This window comes from Pinus tabuliformis, chromosome 3_2 (genome assembly GCF_031772625.1).
Source record: "Pinus tabuliformis cultivar Carrire ecotype Pingquan chromosome 3_2, CPIR1, whole genome shotgun sequence".
Lineage (NCBI taxonomy): Eukaryota > Viridiplantae > Streptophyta > Pinopsida > Pinales > Pinaceae > Pinus > Pinus tabuliformis.
This window is the reverse complement of record NC_142302.1, coordinates 1,243,343,026-1,243,359,871: the sequence shown is the minus strand read 5'-3', so window position 1 is coordinate 1,243,359,871 and position 16,846 is coordinate 1,243,343,026. Positions and strand designations below refer to the sequence as shown.

At 42.1% G+C, this 16,846-nt stretch overlaps 1 protein-coding gene across 5 annotated transcripts in view; it reads right to left on the bottom strand.

Moving 5' to 3' along the window:
* The window catches only part of LOC149185237 (plastid-lipid-associated protein, chloroplastic-like), a 147,249-nt gene extending 131,744 nt beyond the window's left edge, over positions 1 to 15,505 (bottom strand). For 3 of the 5 annotated variants that reach the window (XR_016257359.1, XM_089417848.1, XM_089417850.1), the window contains exons 1-2: positions 15,364 to 15,503; positions 15,202 to 15,273 (exon numbers count right to left, since the gene is read on the bottom strand). Coding sequence is in view for 3 of the 5 variants with exons in the window: in XM_089417848.1 (XP_089273974.1) it covers positions 15,202 to 15,273; positions 15,364 to 15,453 (162 nt within the window). In the remaining 2 variants the exon portion in view is untranslated. Of the gene's footprint in view, positions 1 to 15,201; positions 15,274 to 15,363 lie in introns of all 5 variants that reach the window. The other 2 variants (XR_016257360.1, XM_089417849.1) reach the window with 2 other exon arrangements.
* Positions 15,506 to 16,846: the final 1,341 nt, after the last annotated feature.

The following is a 16,846-nucleotide window of genomic DNA, read 5'->3' as shown; positions in this document are numbered from 1 at the left end:
CTCATGTGAGAGGAAAGAGCAATGCCCATGAGATGTGGACAGCATTGTCCAATCTCTACCAGAGTACCAATGAGAACCGGAAGATGGTCCTGAAGGAGAAGCTGAAGAACATTAAGATGGGGAATGATAGTGCAGCTGGATATCTCACAAAGATTACCAATGTGAGAGATGAGTTGGCAGCGATTGGAGAGGCCATTCCACCCACTGAGTTGGTGCGGATTGCAGTGAATGGCCTCCCCCGTTCATGGTTGAACTTTGCTGATGGGGTTTGTGCACGTGAGACCCTTCCCACATGGGAGAGGTTTTGGGATGATTGTATTCAGACAGAGATCAGGAAAGGACAGCTTGGGGCAGCCAAGCCAGTTGAGCAGGATGAGGACGTAGCACTGGTGGCAGGAGGCAAGAAAGGCAAAGGGAAGAAGCAGGCTTCCACAAGCGGTGGTGGAGGCAAAGGCAAAGGTAAAGGTAAACAGGGTAACTCACAAAAGGACTATTCCAAAGTGAAGTGTTGGAATTGTCAGAAGATGGGACACTATGCAGTTGTGTGTCCGGAGAAGAAGAAGAAGAAGGGGAAGAACCAGGATGTGGCAGCTTCAGCTGAGATTGAGGACTTTGCAGGTCGTTTTGACCGGGAGTTTGCGTTCACTACATGTGAGTCCTCTAGTGCAGGATCACCTGCCACACAGGTTCAGAGGGAGCATGCTTTTCCCTCGATTAGCGGAGCATCTACAGGTATCTGGTATGTGGACAGTGGGGCTTCACGTCACATGACAGGAGTCCGGGAGTACTTCTCAGAGCTTTCAGAGAGTGGCACTGATATTGAGGTAGTACTCGGTGATGACAGAGTTGTTAGAGCAGTCGGGGTGGGGACAGTGACATTTCAGAGGGAGTCCAAACCTCCCTTGAAGGTGTCAGAGGTTCTTTATGTGCCAGGGATGAGGAAGAACCTCATATCCGTCTCAGCTTTGGAGGACAGAGGATATGAGGTACTGTTCAGGGAAGGACAGGTGTTGATGTATCCCAGGGGCTCTCCAGCTGATTCAGCTAGAGTGATAGGTGTACGCCATGCAAAGGTGTACAAGTTTGCATTCCAGCCCCCTTTGGCATTGAGGTGTAGTACCGACAGCAGAGCTAGCAGTTCTGAGCTGTGTGAGATTTGGCACCGCAGGATGGGACACATGTATCATGGAGCCTTGAGGACATTGCGGGAGATCACCACAGGTGTGCCAGATTTCAGTACTGATCACTTCGATACTTGCAGAGGTTGTGCGATGGGCAAGTTTGCCAAATCCCCTTTTCCCAGCAGTGACAGCAGAGCGACGGGGATACTTGATTTGATTCATTCCGATGTGAGCGGTCGGATGTCTCATGTTTCCTTGAGTGGATATGAGTACTATGTCTTATTCATTGATGATCACTCCAGGAGGACCTGGATTTATTTCTTGAAGACCAAGAGTGAGGTCTTCAAGCGGTTTCAGGAGTTCAGAGCTCTTGTGGAGACTCAGACAGGTCGAAAGATCAAGTCCCTGAGGTCGGACAATGGAGGAGAGTACACCCTTGGAGAGTTTGTTGACTATTGTGCGGAGGCAGGCATTAGGAGGGAGTTCACTGTTCCTTACAACCCCCAGCAGAACGGGGTTGCGGAGAGGAAGAACAGATCCATCATAGGGGCTGCCAAAGCCATGTTACATGATCAGGGGTTGCCATTGTTCTTGTGGGCAGAGGCCTGCAACACAGCTGTTTACTTGCAGAACAGGAGTCCGCATCGTGCCTTGGGGCACATGACTCCGGAGGAGGCTTTCTCTGGGAAGAAGCCTAATCTTGGTCATCTTCATATCTTTGGATGCATTACATACTCCTATATACCCAAGGAGGAGAGGACCAAACTAGAGCCCACCGCAGAGAAGGGTATCTTTGTGGGCTACAGTGAGACCTCAAAGGCCTTTCGGATTTACATTCCTGCACAGAGGAGAGTTGTTGTCAGACGGGATGTGAAGTTCGAGGAGGAAAGGGCCTTTAGGAGGTCACGGGAGTTAGAGTATCTGGATCAGCCAGACCCTCAGCAGCAGTTGAGTCAGTCGCAGGGATCCAGTGGGCAGGGATCAGGAGGATCCGGAGGTACATCTATGAGGATGTCAGGTCCATCAGTGAGCAGTGGCTCGCCGAGCCAGAGGGGTGGTGCTCCGGGCAGCATGCAGAGCAGTTCACAGAGCAGTTCACTAGGGAGTCCACTGATGGACAGTTCACACGGTACCTCAGCTTCTACAGGTTCAGGTGCAGGCAGGAGGACAGCAGACAGACAGTCAGGAGTTCAGGCTACTGATGGGGATGAGGAGGAGGAGTTTCATTCTCCTATGGGAGAAGCATGCTCAGGGAAGAGGAAGCCCAAGTGGCTTCAGGACACCTTGAGAGATGCCACATCTGTTGCTGAGCCGAAGAGGCCGGTCAGAGAGAGTAGACCACCTGAGAGATTTTGTAGCTATATGGCGATGGTTACCAGCATCCTTGACTCTGAGCCTTCTAGCTATGAGGAGGCAGCTAGCCAACAGGTCTGGAGAGAGGCCATGCAGGAGGAGTATTCTTCTATCATGAAGAATGATGTTTGGGAGGTGGTGCCGAGGCCTGAGGGCAAATCCGTGGTTACTTCCAGATGGCTTTACAAGGTAAAGCATGCTGCAGATGGCAGCATTGAGAAATTCAAAGCAAGGTTTGTGGCTAGAGGGTTCTCCCAGGTAGAGGGAGTTGATTATGAGGAGACCTTCGCTCCCGTGGCTCGATATACTTCGATCCGCTCCATTATATCGATAGCAGCAGAGATGGGTTGGAAGATCCACCAGATGGATGTGAAGACCGCATTTCTCAATGGCTTCATACAGGAGGAGGTGTACATTGAGCAGCCACAGGGCTTTGAGGTGCATGGGAAGGAGTCCCATGTGTGCAGATTGAAGAAGGCCCTTTATGGCCTGAAGCAAGCTCCCAGAGCTTGGTACTCCAGGATAGATGCATACTTGCAGGGGATGGGTTTCACAAAGAGTGAGGCAGATCCGAACCTTTACTTTATTGTGATTGGTGAGGAGCCCCTCATTCTGGTGCTGTATGTGGATGACTTGATCATTACAGGTGCAGAGAGACTCATAGAGCACTGCAAGAGAGATCTTGCGGCGGAGTTTGAGATGAAGGACATCGGCTTGATGCATTACTTTTTGGGTTTGGAGGTGTGGCAGGAGGAGGGGCATTTCTTCCTGGGGCAGGGGAAGTATATTGTGGACATCCTTAGCAGATTCCACATGGAGGATTGTAGACCCATGTCGACACCGATGATCACCAACTGGAAGAAGCTTCATGCTTCGGATTCCGAGTTGGTGGATCCCACATTGTACAGGCAGCTGATTGGTTCCTTGATGTATTTGGTCAACACCAGACCAGATATCTGTTTTGCAGTCAACACGATGAGTCAGTTTATGTGTGAGCCTAGGAAGGTTCACTGGGTGGCTGCAAAACACATTTTGCGGTACTTGCAGGGGACAGTGGATTATGGTCTGGACTACAGGCAGGGAGATGGAGTGAGATTGGCAGGATACACTGATTCTGATTGGGCAGGTTGTGCTTCTGATAGGAAGAGCACTTCAGGGTGTTGTTTTGGGTTGGGTTCAGCAGTAGTGTCATGGTTCAGCCGGAAGCAGCAGTCAGTAGCACTGAGTTCAGCGGAAGCAGAGTATATGGCAGCCAGTCTAGCTAGTTGTGAGGCCATCTGGCTTCGCAAGATGTTGTTTGGCTTATTTGGTCAGCCTTTGAGACCTTCAGTGATTTACTGTGATAATCAGAGTTGCATTAAACTCACGGAGAATCCAGTATTTCATGACAGGTCAAAGCATATCGGGATCAGATATCATTTCATCAGAGACTATGTTCAGAAGGGAGCTGTGAAGCTTGAGTATATTTCCACTGATGAGCAGGTTGCAGATATTCTTACCAAAGCCTTACCACGGGGCAAGCATGTCTACTTCAGAGACAAGATGGGTGTGGTGAGGAACACCTTCCTCGGTAAGAGGGAGTGTTGAAATTTGGTACCGGAGGACAGGTGGTTCCCTAAGGCTTTGATCTTTGGCCTAGGGAAAAGTGTCCAAAAGAATTTAATTTTTCTCCTAAAGTAACTTTATAATTTTTATAAAGTTAAATCTAATTTGAAAGTGACTTTAAGTGATAAAGTTACTAAGTCTAATTTTAAAGTGACTTTATAAAGTCAATGAAAAATTAGAAAGGAAAAGTGACTTTGGAAATAAATGACTAAGTGGGTCTTTATTAAAGTGGGGTGAATTAAAAAATAGAAAGTGAGATTTAAATGAGCATTTAATCTCAGCCATTGATCTAAATCTATTTCAGCCATTGGATTTAGGGATCACCCAAAAGTCATTTAGGGTTGGGTTAAGGGAGGAAAAGGAGGAAAAAGATCATTCATTCTTTCATGAGCAGATTGGGAGAAGGAGAGCAAGAGAGCAAGGGAGATTTCTGGACAAGGAGGAGAAAGAGGCAGCAGTTTGGCACACACACCAAGGCAGCACTTCAGCAAATCCGAACAGCATAAAGAACAAGCAGAAAAAGGCAGTTTTGTGAGCAAAATAGTGGAAAAAAATATTTTTCAGCACGAATATCGAGGAGGCGATTTTCTGCACTTTTTCCGAGGGCTGTCCGTACATCCGTACGGTCCGTACAGCTCTTCTAGCATTTTTCAGATTGTCGTTTGGGCTAAAAACAGATAAGTTTTGCTTGCTGGAAAATTTCTGTTTTGCTGATTTTTTGCTGAAAAATTTTCTCTGTAAAAGGCATTTTCCAGAAATAAAGAAGAGCTCTCAAACTGGTTTTCCCCAAGAGTTGTAGGGGGTTTTTCCAGGGTCAAGTTGACCAAAAATCACTGAATTTAAATGTGTTTTAATGGCTGTTTTAATTGCTGATTTTTTATTTCTGCAATTTCCAGCACTCTGAAAAATTTCCAGAATTTGTGTTTTCAGCAATATTTATTTTTTCAGTCTGTTAAATGTATGGCTATGGGAATGGGCATTTAACTACATGGGAGAAATAAGGTGAAACTGAAAACCGGGGTGGGAAAACAGAAAATTTTTACAAGCGTCAGCCTTCTCTTGGCCAGCGTCACCCCTAGAGCCCCCAACGTCATACTTTTAGGCCCTTTTAGGGTTGTTCGTAGCCTTTAGGGGCCTCGGCCTTCCCTATTTGGCCCTGTGTCAAGGGTATTAGGCCTTTTTAGGCCTAGCCGTGGGCCTAAGAGGCCTCGGCCTGCCTCCTTCACCCTAGACAACAACCCAGAGGGCTTGTCGTGGGCTTTTAGCCCCTTAAACCCTCAATGTCCTCCTTGTTGAGCCTCCTTTGCCCCAGCGTCAAGCCCTTGGGCCTCTTCCTCCTCCAGCGTTGACCTTTTCTGGCCTTCTCTTGCCATTTCAGCCCTGCCTTCCTAGCCTCTTTATCCCCCAACGTTGGCCTTCCTTGGCCTAGCATTGCCCTTCCTTGGTCACTTTCTGCCCTAATCTGCCCTAAACCCTCATCTGAATTTTTAAGACTGATTCCTTGGTGGTTTTGCAAGTTTAAGGTCTCCAAAATTTTGATTTTCAAGTGGCATCTTCATCCAAAATTTTTGGGCCACTTGGGCAAGTGCTTCTACAAGGCTTGAGGCCTAGGGTTTGACCTCTAAACCCTAGTTTTATCTTTGTTTTATTACAGCAGTTAAATCAACAATAATTAAGCCCTAAAATCACATGTTACATGGTCAAAATTGTTTAAAATTGCAAAATTTTCATTTTCATGAATTTTGGCCACTTGGGCACCCTAGATCTAACTTTTATGCTTGCTGGAATTTACTGCATAACTGAAGTTTTCAGATCTGAAATTTCTGAAGCATACACTTGATAAGGGTCTAAAACTTGAAATTTTCAATTTCCAATAAATTTTCCTATTTCTAGGCAATTTTGGCATTGATTGTAACTTCATTAGCTTACTGATTTGTCATTTATTTACTGCTGTAATAAACAGATCAGATCTGAAATTTTTTGAATCACACCCTCTAAAAACCCTAAAAATTGATTTTTTTCAAGTTGGATAAATTTTACTATTTTTTGGTATACTGGGCATTGACTCTGACATCACTAACTTGCTGATCTGTGGGTCCATTTACTACTGTAATAACTTATTACAGATCTGAAATATCACTGAATACGTCATCATAAAGTAAGTTAGATACATAAATTTACTTCTGCTGGTCATTGGAAAGTTTTATACTTCGTGTGTTGGGCAAATTTTATAATTTCCAGAGTTGTGGGGGAGCGCCCCCCCCCTTCAAACCCGCTCCCAATCCACGCTCCAGGTGGGAGCGGGTCGGAAGCGTTGTCGGGAGCGTCGCTCCCGGAGCGAAAATTACAACCCGGAAGCGATCAGGGAGCGATCGCTCTCGGGCTTTAAATTTTCGCTCCGGGAGCGAATCAGGCAGCGCCAAGAGCGATCCAATGAATAAAAATAAAATAAAATCTGCGGACGCCAAAAAAATCAAATTTAAAAAAAAAAAAAAAAAAAAAAAATTGTTTTAAAAACCCAATGGGGCTAAAAATATTTCATTATCAGTTGAATGAGTTGAGTAGAAGCTGGAGAGCAAGAGCAAAGGAGCGAGGAGCAAGCGCCGAGGAGCAAGGAGCAAGCCTGCAAAGAGGTAAGTAACTTAGTAATTTAGTTAGGTAGTAATTTAGTTAGTTTAATTTAGTTTATTTAGTTTATTAACTATATTTAGTAAAAAAATCATGAATCTAAATTAAATTAATTAATCTAAATAAATTAAATTAATTTGCAGATTCAAAAGCCTACAAATATCAAACATCATGGACCTGGCTATATTTCTTGGCATTTTCCTCTTCTTGGTCCCTTTTATGGTTATTATGGTGCTGGAGAGTAGGAAACGGAGGGGCCAAAATGAAAAGGGGGATGAAGAAGCTGGAGAAAGTCGAATTGATGAAAACCCCGGTGAGGAGGGACTGGAGGAGGGTGAACATGAATCTCAAAAAACTAAACAAGACCAAACCCCATTGTAGAAATATGTTAACAGGGCTGAAACAGGGAGGGGGTGTAACCACTAAATTTCATTGCCCCCATTGCAACAATGATTACACAGGTTCATACACCCGTGCCAGAAGACACCTCTGCGGGAAAAGGCCATGGGATGGAGACAAACAAATAGGAATCAAAACTTGTCCAGCGGTGTTAGCAGCGGATAGAGCCAAATACATAAGGGAAGAGGAGGAAGCCCAATACAAATCAAAAAAATCAAGGGGCTTCTTTGAACCAAGCTCACAATCACAAGCACAAAGAACTCCTTCAGCATCCTCCCAAGGCAGTGGATATGGAGGCACAGGGTCATCAGGTTTAAGACGTAGAACCATATCAGATTTCCTTGATGAGGGGTGTAGGAATGATGTGGATTCAAAGGTTTACAAGTTTCTCTATGCATGTGGGATACCATTCAATGTTCTTCGCTCACCTTATTGGCACGAAATGCTTTCTGCCTAAATGATGCCCCTAAAGGATACAAGAGCCCTGGGTATGACAAGGCAAGAACCATTGGACTTGATCATGAAAAAGCAAAAATATCACATTCTTTGAATAGAATAACAAGTTCTTGGACTGACCATGGGGTGTCCATTGTATCTGATGGATGGACAAATGTAAAAGGCAAGCCATTGATAAGTGTTCTTGCTGTGTCTATTAGTGGTGCCATCTTTCTAACTACACATGATTACTTAGACAAGTTCAGGACCGCCATCAACATTGCAGAAGCATTACTTGAAACAATTGACCGTATTGGGCCATACAATGTCATCCAAGTCATCACTGATAATGCTCCTAATTGTAAGGCAGTGAGAGCAATTATTGAGGATAAATACCCCAACATATTTTGGTCTGGATGTTTGGTTCACACATTGAACCTTCTGATGCATGATGTTGTCAAGAACAAAAATGCACAATACAAATGGATTGGTGATTTGTACAAGAAAGGCAAACAAATGATAAAATTTATTACAAATCATAGCAATACCCATGGCCTTTTCCGCAGTCACTCGAGATTGGAGTTGTTGAAGATTGCAAAGACCAGATTTGGTAGCTATTACCTCACCTTCAGGCGCCTTTTGAAGGTAAGAGAGTCATTGGCTAGCATGGTATCAAGTCCACATTGGCAGGTATTAAAGGAAAGGGCTACAAATGCAGCTGACATGCGAGGTTTTGAACTGGTGGAGGAGGCCGCTCTTGATGGTCAGTTTTGGAGAAGTGTGAGGCAAGTATTGGATTTCACCAAGCCCATTTATCACATGATTCGGTTTGCAGATATAGACAAACCAGTGATTGGTGAGGTGTATGAGCAGATGGATACCATGTTGGGGCAAATAAAAGATATTGTTCATAACAGAGATCCCGACTTGTACAAATTGATTCATGATTGTGTGTGTGAACGGTGGAGTAGACTTAATCTTCCACTACATTGGTTGGCGTATATCCTTACACCAAAATACTACTCTACATCTTGGTTGGGCCAACCTGCACCAGGGGGTGGGATTAGGACTAAACCCCATTTAGATGCAGAGGTAACTAGTGGATATTTGCAAGCATTAGAAAAAGTTGATACCTGACAGGGAGGAATGTGTAGCTGTGCGCCTTGAAATAAGCAAATACTTCAGTGGCACTGGTTTGTTTGGTACCTTCCATGCAATGGAAGACAGAGACAGATTTGATTCTCTCACATGGTGGGAAACATATGGCAGCCATGGACTTTTGCCAAAATTGGCAAAAAAGTTTCTATCACAGGTTGTGAATACTTCTTCTGCAGAGAGGTGTTGGAGCACCTACAGCTTCATACACAATGTGAAAAGAAACAGACTCAATGAAAACCGAGCAGAAAGCTTGGTTTATGTGCACTAAAACTTGAGGTTGTTGAGTTATTACTGTGATCGGGCTTATGAGGATCCCACATATAAAATTTGGGACAATCACCTAGAGGATGACAATTTGGAGGATGGTATAGTGCATCTTGAAGAACTAGAAGAGGAACTTATAAGGGATGAAGATGAAGCAGCTGCAGTTGCAGCAGCCATGCCACCTCCACCTCCACCATCCAGTAGCAGTGCTCGAGGTCCGAGTCTTGTTCCTTTGTTGTCGCCACCTCCATCTACACCCTCATGTGGAGGGCATGTGCCTTCTAGTTCTGGTCGTCGGTCTGTGCGGGAGACTCCTAAAAGACCACCACGACCTGCTTATACTCCTGGAGACTCTCATGGCAAGGGCCACATGTAGATTTACACTTTACTTGTCTTTTCTAGTTTCTATTAGTTTTCATAACTGTTGAGTCTTGAGTCCTTGACTCTTGACTCTTGACTCTTTCATATCATAATGATATTTTTTGTAAACAATATATGACTGTGACAATGAAAATTTGAAGTTTGAAGTTGGCAATTATAACTCATTGGTAATGATTGTGAATTATGAATATGATGCTTCATGAAAGACTAAAGTTGTTTCATTTCATTTCATTATTCATGTTTCATTTTATAACATTTCATTTCATGTTAACAGTTAGAAGTTAGGACTTAGAAATATCTAAGATATTACTTCTTGTAATGGTTAAACTTAGCTTACAAGTACAACTTTGGTGATCAATGATGATAAATGTTATATATTGAATTTTCAATTTTAAAAGCTTGAAGTTGAAACTTTAAGATTGAATTTGATGAATCACGATTCACGAGACTCAATATGTTGCAGTGGTAATATGTATTTTACTAACTTGTGGACATGGTTGATGAAGATTATAATTTCTAGATGATTGATGTGATATGGTTCAATGATCACTCTATGTTTTTTTATGTTTTTTATATCTAATTCATCATTCTACATGTTTTTGTTGACATATATGTATCAAAAATTAAAAAATATAAAATATATATATTTTAAAAATCGCTCCCGGATTCACTCCCAAACCGAGAGCTTCTGAAAATGGTCGCTCCCGCTCCCGTTTTCGCTCCCGCTCCCGCTCCCAAGTTGTCATAACACTAATGAGCGTTGACATTTTCTGAAGTACTACTGTTGATTTCACTGTTGAGATCTAACACTTGTGTGGTTTACTCTAAGTTTGTAAAATTTCTAGAATTTGGCACCTAAAGCACTCCTACATCTATGCTCTAGATCTGATCTTGTGATAATTGGAATCTAATTGGCATCTTTATTTGGTAATCACTCTAAGTCTTGGCATCTAAGTTTTCATTTGGCTATCTTAAATGGTGATTAGTTTATCTTAAAGTGGTATCGAACATTGTTGAGAAATTGGCATTTTACATCTTGTGAGAATTTGTTGAAGTTTTGCACTTGTGTCTCTAAAGCAATTTATCTTGTTCAAGATTGTCATCTCATCATTGTTAAGTACTCTCGCTATAAGCTAATTCACTCTAAGTACTTAAGTAACATAAACAATCTTAACTCAAGATAATCTCACTCATAATCTCTTGCATAAGCATCCTAGATCTAACTTGCATTAAAACTTACCTCCTAGAATAAGCTAGGTTGATAGAAATCAAAGGCAGCCCTTCTCACCTAGCTTAAAGGGCTTGGAAACTATTTAGTGGTTAACACGGTGACCTTGCAGTGTGTTAAATTGGCAACTAGGGCCAAACTTCATGTGTGTCACCTTATTCATGGCTGATTATATTTTTCTTGGATTCCTCTCGTCAAGAGGTGTACGATTGATCTAAAGATCATCCGATTCCGATTAGTATTTATCAAGATATGAATTTATTTAGATTATGGACTAATTGTCAAAGTCGGCCAACAACTTATGTAGGCTCAGAAGCCCAACAGACGCATCTATTCATCATCAACGTTTTGCATATAAATACAAGGAGCATTCTCCTCATTTGCACACTTCACTTCTCATCACACATCTCTCTCTCCTGCGCAGAAAAAGAGTCTCTTCTCTCTCCTGCACAGAAAGGTCTCTCTCTCACACGTGGGAAGGAAGGACGCAGTTTTCTAGGGTTTACAAGCTGCAGATTGAAACTTTGACCAGCGTTGACCAGCATTCTCTCTCTCTCTGACTGCGCAGTAGGTGAAGCTGACTCTCCTTGGAAGGCCGCATTTTTTGGCACAGGAATCAAGGTGATCCGACCTCCGATTTGACAGATATTGACTGCCCTAGTTTAGGGCTGATGCCATTGATGCTACTAATATAAATCAGAGTTTTGTACTATTTCTCTCTGTTGAATTATTGAAGATAAAAGAAGATTTGATCAAAGGGTTTCCCCATATTGGGGTTTGTCTCTGGCTAGCCGCCACATCTTATATCTCTTGTCTTGGCTTGTTTTCTGTTGATCGTTTAAATGTTCTATCTGCACTTTACTTAATGTACATTTGCTAATCTGTGGATAATAAAAAGAAAGATAAGTAAACTGCTCTCAGCATAGAACATACCATAATTTAACATGGAATCAGAGCTGAGGTGAAGACAAAGCCCAAGTAAGAGAAAGAGCAATCACCGAAGACAAGGCTATCTAAAAAGAACTATGGGGTCCTCAACACACTTCCCTGCTGAAGACAAACTCCGTGAGAAGTCTGACTACCACGGATGGAAGATGTCTCTCGATCTAACATTAGAAGAACAAGAAGTGCTGGACCATGTGAGAGGCGGAGTTGTCGAGCCTCCATCAAATGCATCCGCTGCTGCCAGGAACAAATGGACCAAGGGAGAAGTCAAAGCAAAGAAGATCATCCGGGACTCTATCGACAAGCACTTGGTGGCCTATGTTTCTGAGCTGAACACCTCCAAGGAAATCTACGATAGACTGGTGAGTTTATTTAAAGTTAATGATGCAAATCAAGTTCTGTTTCTTAGAAATAAGCTGAAGGAAATTAAGAAGGGCAAAGATGAAAATATGCAAGCATATTTCTTAAGGATCACCGAGATCAAGAACGATCTCCTATCTATTGGGGAAGTAATTCCTGACAGGGAAATGGCACTCACAACTCTTGGAGGACTACCATCTGAATGGTATATATTCAGGACTACTCTCCTCAACAATAATGTAATTCCTGGATTTGAGGAATTAATGGCTAGATGCATTCAAGAAGAAGCAAGAATGGAAGAACAGGAAATGCCCACACTTAAAGGTCATCCCGCTGCCTTTTCTTCTCATGCTAAAAGAAGAAACAATTCCGAGGCTAAATCCAAAAGGAAGGCTGGACCAAAGGGTGGAAAAGGACGATGTTACCATTGCAATAAACCAGGTCATTATGCAAGGGAGTGTCCTGATAAAAGGAACTCACACCGGGATGATGATCAAAATCCCTCTCAAGGCAATCAAAGAAATGGCAGGTCAAATGGCCGAGGTAAAAGGAGTGTTGGAAATCAAGGAAGAGGACAACCATTCAAGAAGGCAAGAAATTCCAGGTATGAATCTAACACTGTTGACAATAAGCAAGATGAGTATTATCTACCAGCTACTCTATCTACCACTGCTCCCCCGGACTCGCTGGGAAATTGGCTTATTGATAGTGGTGCCTCAAGGCACTTCACTGGTTACAAAGAAGCTCTCTATAATCTGGTAGAGAAAGAAACCAACCTGGAAATTGTTCTTGGAGACAATTCAAATATCCCATGAAAGGCGTAGGAAATGTCACTCTTCAATTGAATCACGGTAATACCATCCACTTATAAGATGTATTATATGTACCTGATCTCAAAAAGAACCTGGTGTCCATTTCGGCAATGGAAGACAAAGGCTACAATGTGGCTTTCAGTGACGGCAAGGTACGTGTATGGAAAAAGGACTATAAAGATGCTTTCACTCTTGGGTTTCGAGTTGATTCATTATATCAGGTCGGAGGAAGTCCACTGGGTGTCATGACTTGTGACACATCTCTTCAGTCCGAACTATGGCATCGAAGGTTTGCTCACCTTCATTATAAAGCTCTACCTGATGTAAAAAAAAATGGTGACCGGGATGCCCGAGTTCAAATTAGAGCAAGAAGGTGTATGTCCAAGATGTGCCTAAGGAAAGCTAAAAAGGGGACCATTCCCCTCAAGCCAAAGCAAGACCTCCCATATATTGCAGTTAGTTCACTCAGACATATCCGGTATGATGCCTGTGAACTCCTTGGAAGGATATTTATATTACCTCACTTTTACAGATGATTATTCTCGCAAGACTTGGATATATTTCTTGAAAAAGAAGGATGAAGTGTTCTCCTGGTTTTGACACTTCAAAGCCTTGATCGAGAATCAAACCGAAAAGAAGATCAAGATCCTAAGGACTGACAATGGGACTAAATATGAATCCAATGACTTTCATGACTTTTGCAAAGAGGTTGGCATTAAGAGAGAGACCACTACACCGTATACTCCTGAGCATAATGGCGTGGCGAAAAGGAAGAACCATACGATTGTGGAAGTTGTCCGTGCTATGCTCCGTGATCCAAGATTTCCGAAGTTTCTATGGGCCGAAGCTGCAAACACCGCCATATATGTACAAAACCAATGCCCTCATCAAGCATTGGGTTCCAAAACTCCTGAAGAAATGTTCACTGGTAAGAAACCTGACGTATCTCATTTTAGAATTTTTCAAAGCCCTGTATATTTTCATGTGCCGAAAGAGAAAAGGAATAAATTGGGTGCATCTGGAAAGAAAGGAATCTTCGTGGGCTATAGCGAAAATACTAAGGGCTATAGAATCTATGTAGCTGGTCAAAGGGAAGTTGAGATTAGTCATGATGTCACCTTTGACGAAGATATGGCTCTTAGCAAAATAGACAATCTTCCTACTTTAAGGGGATCTAAAGAAGCTGACACCAGGGAACCGAAGGAAAAGGAAGATGAGACAATGCCCGATGTGGAAGAACCTATGGATCCTATTGATCCTCCACCACCTGAGCCTTCCTCTTCAAGGAAGAGGCCTTCATGGCTTAGGGGACACTTGATGATGCTGAAGGACACACAGCTCCCCGTGGAACCTTCCGTGAAAGTAAGAAGCCGAACAAGTATCAGGGATACCTGACTATCATGAGCACGATCATCCAAAATGAGCCTTCATCATTCATAGATGTCGTCAAGCATCAAGTATGGAAGGATGCTATGACCGAAGAATATGAGTCTATTATGAAGAACGATGTCTGGGATGTGGTCCCCAGACCCCAGGACAAGACAGTTGTCACTTCTAAATGGCTTTATAAGATAAAGCATGCAGCTGATGGAAGTACGGAAAAGTATAAGGCTCGTTTTGTCGCTCGAGGCTTCTCCCAAAAGGAAGGTATAGACTATGACGAGATATTTGCACCTGTTGCCCGATATACCACTATCTGCTCAATCATAGCCCTTGCTGCTTCGCAAGGATGGAACCTACATCAGATGGATGTCAAGACTACATTCTTACATGGTTCGATCAAAGAGGAGGTCTATGTGGAGCAACCCGAAGGATTTGAGATTTATGATCGAGAATCTCATGTGTGCAGGTTGAAGAAGGCCCTCTATGGGCTAAAGTAAGCACCCCAAGCATGGTATGAGAGGATCGATAGCTACTTGATGAAGCTGGGAAATAATACCAGAGAGTTCCAAAACGAGGTGCTTGGCATCTATGTTGTAGCTGACACTGCAGAGAAATTAGGTGCCATTTCCAAATTTCATCCGAAGCCCTTCGTTCAGGTATTAGAGCCACAAAAATGGCATCTATTGAAGGACTATCTCGCGCTTCGTTTTACTTTCCATGGCAGTGTCCGCCTAGAATCCAAATACGACCTAAACAATTTCTTGTTGAACATTATATATCTGTTCTAGTGTTTTTGGTATCAGCTCCCCAGACTTATTATAGTCTGTAACATGCTAGGCCGGAGGTTTACAACGTTCATGAATTAAAGCCACAGGCAATATAGCTGCATAATATGCTAAAGCCCAGGGGTTCTGACCATATACATGAAGCAGGTAATAAACAGTTACTTTTAACAACAGAGCATATCATTCAGCCATTAAACTGCTTTCAGACATAGTAGGAAATAAACATTTCTAAATAAATTGGATTGAGCTAGTTTTGGTAAACTCCCGCCCATCTAGCCCTAACCGACTGGAAATTAAGGCATTAAAAGAGGCAGAAAGCCAAAAACAAGAGTGATTTAACTTACCAGATTTTGTAATGAAAAGTGGATGTAGCTCTGCGCTTGAATTCTGTGGAGGTTGCGTGTCACAGATACCACCTACAATGAATAATGAATGAATTAGAATCAGATCAGTGCTCGCACTCCTGTCTTTGAAAAAAACAAATCACATAGAAAGTGCGCGAATACCCGAGAGGATGGAACTGGTGAGAGCGATCTCGTTGGGGTGGCGACCCAAGTAGCCAGGGAGAGAGCCATGGGATTTTTGTTAGATGACATTGAGGCATATTGTGGATAAGAGTTATGTGGGGTGGCGAAAATCAAAATTTATTTTCCCAACATTGGAAAAAGAAGGCATATAAGTGTTGTCTAGTTTGGTATGGTGCATGAATACTTAAATTTAATAGGAAAGCATTGTGGATAAGAGTGATGTGGGATTGGCTAAAACCAAAAGTTATTCACAAGTGTATTGGAAAAAGGTGTATAAGTGTTGTGTGTTATATAGTTTGTTTGGTTGTCTCAAAGCCTTCCGTAAGGTGTATAAGTGTTGTCTAGTTTGTTGGGTCGTCTCAAAGCCTTCCGTAAAGTAGAGTTTTAGGATATTAAAAGAACACAGGGATCAAAATTTTAGGGTTTAATTTTCTTTTATTCGAGGAATCACTAAAGGATTGCTAGGATTTTTAGGAAGTATGAATTTTTTTCAACTTTTAGACCTCTAAACATAATTAGGAGCTCCTTAAGTTTGGTCAAAAACCTTGTGGACCTTAAGAATATGATAGGTGTTTATATGATCTCATATCTCTGCGGGACCTTTACATTGGTGGAACTGGCCACTCAATAAATCAAAGGATCCATGAGCATGTTGCATGCATCAAACATGGGAGGACCCGCTCCTTGACTTTAGCAAAACATGCGGAAAAGACAAATCACCACATCTATATAGAAGAGGATAAGGTGATTGTAAAGATTGATCATTTTCATCACTGGAAGTTTAGGGAGGCCATAGAAATTGAAAGAAGGTTAGGTAATCTTAATAGAGACGATGGTTGGAAGATTAGCAGTGGTTGGATCCCGGTCCTTTCTTTTTAATTTTTTTTTTATGTATTCCTTTCTTTGTTTCTTCATTTTGTTGTATCATCCTATCTTCTAATGGTTAATAGGATGTGTTTCCTCCTAAGAGGTCACAGGTTCAAAAGCAAAGGGATAGAGTATGTATGCCTTCATAGACTTGGCAGTCAAAATGCTACACGGAGGTGGGTACCTTGTCCCACAAACAAAGGGGTCTCATACACCAATTTGGTGTTTGGCTTGGTCGTGACCTTAAAATTGGATAATCATAATAATATCTATTATTAATTTAATTTTACTACATTTTATCAATATTTTACTTTAATTATATTCCTTTACTATTTCTTTGGTTTATTTAGTCTATTTATGGTCTATTTCTTTGGTTTATTTAGTCTATTTATGGTCTATTAATCATATGTATCTTTACTTCTAAATAATTTATATGTTAGAATAAATTAGTAATTTATATGTTAGAATAAGGTATTTTTACTTTTTTACTATTTTTTTCTTTTTCTTTTTGTTTTTTTTTTGTTATATTTGGCTTTTGGCGTTGGTGTTCTTTTTTTATTGTACTTTATTCTTTTTTTTTATTATTATTATTATT